At 38.1% G+C, this 6,000-nt stretch overlaps 2 protein-coding genes across 2 annotated transcripts; one reads left to right on the top strand and one right to left on the bottom strand.

Annotated features, from left to right (window-relative positions):
* The first annotated feature begins 906 nt into the window (after positions 1-906).
* LOC130967652 (purple acid phosphatase 17-like) lies at positions 907-2,427 on the top strand. Its single transcript, XM_057892605.1, has 6 exons — positions 907-1,171; positions 1,252-1,359; positions 1,437-1,564; positions 1,686-1,814; positions 1,925-1,992; positions 2,078-2,427. Exons 1-6 carry the CDS (start codon positions 1,015-1,017, stop codon positions 2,289-2,291), a joined length of 804 nt encoding a protein of 267 aa, XP_057748588.1. The 5' UTR covers positions 907-1,014; the 3' UTR covers positions 2,292-2,427.
* Positions 2,428-3,119: 692 nt separating this feature from the next.
* Positions 3,120-5,499, bottom strand: LOC130967650 (UV-B-induced protein At3g17800, chloroplastic). Its single transcript, XM_057892604.1, has 3 exons — positions 5,240-5,499; positions 4,769-5,064; positions 3,120-4,159 (listed from the first exon to the last, which is right to left on the bottom strand). The coding sequence occupies exons 1-3, from the start codon at positions 5,372-5,374 to the stop codon at positions 3,340-3,342; spliced, it is 1,251 nt and encodes a 416-aa protein (XP_057748587.1). The 5' UTR covers positions 5,375-5,499; the 3' UTR covers positions 3,120-3,339.
* Positions 5,500-6,000: the final 501 nt, after the last annotated feature.

The raw sequence follows: 6,000 nt of genomic DNA, 5'->3' as shown, positions 1-6,000 counted from the left end.
TCCTCCCTCCAACTTGACGATGGCGTGACGGCGGCCCACACCCTACCGGCGATGCATCCCCTTTCTCGGATCTCTCTTCCATGTGTGTGAATGCATTTGTTTTGTGTGTGTATGGTTGGGTAGGCAGAAAGAGTGAAGAGAGGAGGGTTGGGGGCTGCGCAGGTGAAGAGGAGAGAATCGGTGAAGATATAATTAGGTTTAAGGGCAATGTAGTCATTTTACTAAAATTACTTGTGTGAGAGGGACTTATGTGTCTCGTTTTCAAAACCTCAATCCCACTAATGTGCCACGTGGAAAAGCCGTTGAGCCAGGTAAGCATAGGGGGAGCCAGCTCAGCATTTTCTGTCCACTCTGAGGGTGGCTCATGAACGGAGGGATTGATCGGTCTTATTTTTAGGAACGTCAGAAATTTAAATGTATTTTCCAATGCTCAGGAACAAAAATGTCCGCGGATTAAAAGGTAAAAAAATGAAGAATGAGAGATAAAATATCCATGCACTGGGCCTGCCGCAGGGTTTGCTTTCGGCCTGTGGGCCCGCTACTTTTGCATCCGAACCGTTTAAATGGTCTGTTTGTTTAGAAGTTAAGATAAAAAAAATTTGGTTAGAACTTAGAAGTTCAAAAAAATAAAAATAAAAATAAAAGAAACGAAACTTTGTTTAGCATTGATTGAGAGATTGTTACGGTTCTGAAAGAAGAAAGAAAACTAAATGTGGATTAGCTAAATTTCTGATGAATGCAAGGCAACTATATTGTTGTTCGAAGGTTAGAGTTACTTAAAATATAAAAATATTTAACGCAGAGAAATTTGTCCCCTTTGGATATCGTGCGAGCATGTTGAGTATTGGAACAATAATAGCAATAAGCTTAGGCTTTGGGGTATGTTGGTGTTGTGATAATGATGTGCAGAGGTTTGCACATCCTTCGAAACATGAAGATGGGTCTGTAAGGTTCTTGGTGGTGGGTGACTGGGGAAGAGGAGGTGCTTACAACCAATCTCAAGTTGCTTTCCAGATGGGAAAGGCCGCAGACAAGCTTGAGATTGACTTTGTTGTGTCCACCGGCGACAATTTCTACGACGATGGACTCACCAGCCACCACGACCCTGCCTTCCAACAATCTTTCACTAATATCTACACAGCAAAGAGTCTTCAAACGCAATGGTATACCGGTAAAAACCTCTTCGTTCTTGCACCTCCTCCTCCCATCTCTTACTTCTTCTTCACCTTTATTAATACCCATGCATCGTAGTGCTGGGAAACCATGACTATAGGGGCGATGCAATGGCCCAGTTGAGCCCATTCCTGAGGGAGGTCGATAGTAGATGGCTTTGTTTAAGGTCTTTTATCGTACATTCAGGTACTCTTCTTTCTCTTCCGTCTTCTTTTACTTCTAGGCATTCAAATTCATAAACGTTACTGCATCTTCTCCTGCAGAGTTAGTTGAGATTTTCTTTGTAGACACCACTCCATTCGTTCAAGAGTACTTCACTGAACCCGAGGGACACACCTATGATTGGCGGGGCATTAATCCACCAAAATCTTATATTTCCAACTTGCTCAAGGTATGAATTATGATTAGATTATAATTACATGGGGCTTCTAGGGTAGCCAAGCAATTTAATGAATTGATGCCTAAATTATCTATGTGGTGGTGCACTGGTGAAAAATATTACCATGTTCCAGGATCTAGAACAGGCATTAAGCATATCAACAGCAAAATGGAAGATCGTTGTTGGTCATCACGCAATCAGTAGTGTTGGACATCACGGTGATACTCCAGAACTTAGAAAGCAGCTTCTCCCACTTCTTCAGGTAAGCATAAAACTGAAATTGCATATCATCCTCACTTCTCCCTGCCTCCATGAAGAATAATTCCTAGTTACTCTGTCTAAAACTCTGTTGATTTTAACATCAATTTTCAGGCAAATGACGTTGACTTTTACATGAATGGACATGATCATTGTCTAGAACACATAAGTGATACAGAAAGGTAAAAACTATGATATGCAACTAGTTATACAGAAAACAACCATTTAAAAAGGTGCTTATTTGCTAATGAATGAACTTGTTTGCAGCCCTATCCAATTCCTAACTAGCGGGGCAGGATCAAAGGCTTGGAGAGGAGACGTCAAAGAAACACACAAAAGAGGCGTAAATTTCTTCTATGACGGACAAGGCTTCATGTCTGTCAAATTGACTCAGACAGATGCTGACATTGAGTTCTATGATGTTTATGGCGAGATTTTGCACAGATTTACTTCGTCAAAGGATTTATATTCTTCCATGTAACGTTTAGAGCTCCATGGTAGCCATTTAGAATTTTAGATGGGTAACACCCCGGCAAAGTAGTAGGTGATATTTTAGGATTCAGTTCTTCATGTCATATCTGATGAACGTTTAGTGTGTTTAATCTTGGGATTGAAAAGATGTGCTACTGTAAAGGCTTTGAAGCTAGCGTCTTTTATACGTCTAAATTTTTGTTTCTTTTCACTGATAGTCAATAATGCAAGATATTTCATCACGGAACAACCAACGTTATATGTTGCTTCAAAGTATTGGAAATCGAGTTGCTCTTTCCAACATCCAAGAATAAGAGAATTTTTTTTTGTACAAGAGAATAAAACATTTATTTTATCGTATTAGGATTGGAGAGTCAATTATTCAATATTTTCTGGATATGTGATGTATACAAGCTATTGGGTTTTTTTACATTTTTATAAAATAGATAAAAATTAGTTATCCCAAAGCTAGCTTAATGAGTTTTGAGCAAACCACAAACACACTTGCGATTTGTATTTAATTTAAATCAAAAGTAAAACACGTGTCTCTGCTTTGATTTATGTTTTAAAATCCAAAACATACTGCTGCAACAGGGCAGATGTTAATATTTTTGAATTGGAACTCTCAGATAATTTTTATTTTAGAAAGGTGAAAAACCCTAAGCTTTACTACTACTAATTAAGAATCCGTTGATGGTGTCCAATATTTCTAACACAACTACTACCCTAGTATAACGGATTCTATGCCCAAGTTTTGAGAGCAATTGATTTGTAGGCAAAAAGCCATATCCAAATCAAGGGGTTCCAATATCCAACTAATACCCAAACAAGTTCGGGAAAACAGCAATCCAAATTAGTGAAATTACCATTTTGTGAAAGGATTTGCTATAGGAAACAAATGACGACAACATTTCCTTAGTTAGGGAAGGGAAATGTAGAGCAAAAATCACTGTATACTATGTACAGATTAATTAGTAAACACTAAACAACAATATTTGGACTTCTTGTCACTAAGGTTATACATACTTTGCCTATGGAAATATAGGAGCAAGCAGAATTTAATTTAAGACAAAATGGTACCTCGAGTCCACATAGCTTTCAACATCCCAGAGAAAAGAACCAAAAGTCACAGCCTCTAGAACAAGTCTCTTTAAACCACCGAAGCTAATTTTGATGTTTTCATCCTTTGAAGAATCAATTGCCCCATCGGGTGTTATAACAATTTCAGGTCTTCCAAACAATGCCTCTGTATGTTTCTCGATGATGCTCACAACCTCTTTTGATCTTATTGCCGCATATCTCTGTAGTGTATCACTGTCAAAGGACATCACATAGCTACGCAGCCTGGTTGGCTTTATCCCATATCCAAATCCACCAGGACTGACATCACCACCAGGAAAAGCAGAGACTTCAGGATGAGACATAACTTGAGGAGTGTCCTCACCACCAGCATGTCTTGTATCGCCCATGACAATTTGATCAACATTATTATCCTCTGCAGCACTTGGAAGAAATTTCACTGTCTTCTCCAGCTGGAACCTTTGGTCAACTCGCCTAAGAAAGTAACCATACATCACTGATGCAGCATAGAGCTGCCCTACCCTTAGTTTACTGATCTCAGCCACAGTCATTGAATCTCCTACTCTGTTACCCAGAACGAGACTCAAGTGGTTTTGGATCATCTCATATGCTTCAACAGAGTGAAGCTGCTCAAGTCTTCCATGTTCACTTGGCCATGAATCAACTCTTCCAGATGGATCAGGGGTGATGGAGGGAATCAGAGAAATATTGGCATCCATGAATTTCTGCACCACCAACGCATACAAGATCTCTTCCAGAACCTTCCTCCTTTCATTAGCCTTTACCTCTGCTATTCTCCTGGAAAAATTACAAAAAGCTTTCAAATTTAGAGAACAGCAAGGGAAAGTAGACAACTCCATGTTTCCATCCTATGCATGGAATCCCTATCTCCTTTAAAGGTGATATTCATGAATACAGAAATTGCTTTTACAAATGTAGTCCATGATATTGAGTTTCCTTTTTTAAAAACTAATCTTTTTAGGGATCATAACTAAACACAAATTTTACTGCTTTAATTTTGGCAATATTTTACTGCTTTAATTTTTATTCCATAATTTTTTTCCAATGAAATTTTCTTCCCCTAAAATCTTTAAGTGTCTGCCAAACAGCCTTATGAGGAACATAGTAAAAGCTTCTCTCTACCTACAATAAACAAACAAGGGCGGTATAAAAATTGAATATGTGCTGTAAAAAGGTTTTATAATACTTTATAATTATACTACATAATATAAAGCATATATAGTGCATAAGAGTTTTTTCCTTTCATCTAAATTACGCCCATAAGCAAGAATTCAACTAGCGATAATTATTATCAACAAAGCAATAACACGATAAAACAATATTTGTTCATAAGAACCTAAAATAAGATAGCATAACATCACATCAGCCATCAAGTATGCAACAAACCTGTACAAAACTAGATCAGTGCCTGAAGCAGCAGGAGCTTCCTTCTGATCATCAGCATCGCGGTCGGTCTGGAGCTGCTCAAGCTGCTCGTCTACTGCAGCAGGGACAAGATGCGGGTGATTAATCAAAATCTCAGAGAGAAACTGGCCGACCGGGGACTCCAGCTTAAGAGGAGCAATCTTGGTACCGGACTCTGATGATTCCGGAGACGATGAAGCTCTAACTACTAAGCCTCTTCTATTTCCAACACACAGTCTCCGTTGCCCTTGCTTGGGAATAGCAACAGAAGTGTATAGCTGCAAAATATCGACACAACAATCAAATAATGGAATGCTAATTTGGACTGACAACTATTTAACAATGCAATTCATTTACGGAGCATTAATTAATCGTGCGTCATAAGATATGATATGATTTGAGATGAGGTGGTTTCATTTCCATGGCTACTTCAGCTAGGATTTGACTTGATACCTTAGCGGAAGAAGAGAAGCGAAAATTGGAATCGAAGCGGGCGAAGCTGCAGCCGTTGGGCGCCAATATGCTGGGTCTTCCGATGAGGATCGACGCTTTGCAGGGCGATCGCACCACGGTGGTCGTCGCGTCCATTTGCAAGAACCCTAGTTGATGATAACAGAGGTATACAATTCTGACTATTAATCCTTTCGTGTTTTAGTTGTATTGTGATTCTTATGATGGCTGTTTACTGTTTGTTAATCGGAACATTCAGGGAGGCGTCTCTCGTCTTTATATGGCGTCTCCTCCACTTGTGTACCCATTAACACGCAAAATGACTGTCATACCCCTATTCTTTTAAAATTTTGATTTTGCTTGTTAGAAGTATTATTTATCTATATTACACTCATTTTTTTATTTATTTATTTTACTAAAAATAGGAGATTCGAACCCACAACTTCTTAATTGAGTATGGAGAGACTATGCTATTTAAGCTATTATTCGTTGGCTATTACACTCATTTATTTGCCCATAACAAAAAGTAAAGTATCAATGATAACAAGTATTTAGATACACGACATTTTTTAAAAATATTATTGTTCGTACCTAAGCTTAGGTTACGAGCTTATGAGTTTCAAAAATCTTAATTTCCACAACTTTATTTTTAGATCGGAAGAATTACTTATAAAAATATTTTGATACTTAATGTTTAAATTAGTAGTGCTTTTTAGATACTGAAATGAACAATCTTTTACTTGCTAAATTCTCATTTTTTTATT

Source organism: Arachis stenosperma, chromosome 3 (assembly GCF_014773155.1).
Source record: "Arachis stenosperma cultivar V10309 chromosome 3, arast.V10309.gnm1.PFL2, whole genome shotgun sequence".
Lineage (NCBI taxonomy): Eukaryota > Viridiplantae > Streptophyta > Magnoliopsida > Fabales > Fabaceae > Arachis > Arachis stenosperma.
The sequence above is the reverse complement of the archived record's forward strand: the minus strand, read 5'-3'. Positions and strand labels throughout refer to the sequence as shown.

Excerpts from the sequence above, each read along its gene's own strand:
- LOC130967652 (XM_057892605.1), top strand. The coding sequence starts at position 1,015 with ATGGGAAAGGCCGCAGACAAGCTTGAGATTGACTTTGTTGTGTCCACC. Across the intron at positions 1,565-1,685 it reads ATATTTCCAACTTGCTCAAG|GATCTAGAACAGGCATTAAG; the intron begins GTATGAATTATG and ends ACCATGTTCCAG. Across the intron at positions 1,993-2,077 it reads CACATAAGTGATACAGAAAG|CCCTATCCAATTCCTAACTA; the intron begins GTAAAAACTATG and ends ACTTGTTTGCAG.
- LOC130967650 (XM_057892604.1), bottom strand. The coding sequence starts at position 5,374 with ATGGACGCGACGACCACCGTGGTGCGATCGCCCTGCAAAGCGTCGATC. Across the intron at positions 5,065-5,239 it reads GCTTCTCTTCTTCCGCTAAG|CTATACACTTCTGTTGCTAT; the intron begins GTATCAAGTCAA and ends GATATTTTGCAG. Across the intron at positions 4,160-4,768 it reads ACTGATCTAGTTTTGTACAG|GAGAATAGCAGAGGTAAAGG; the intron begins GTTTGTTGCATA and ends TAATTTTTCCAG.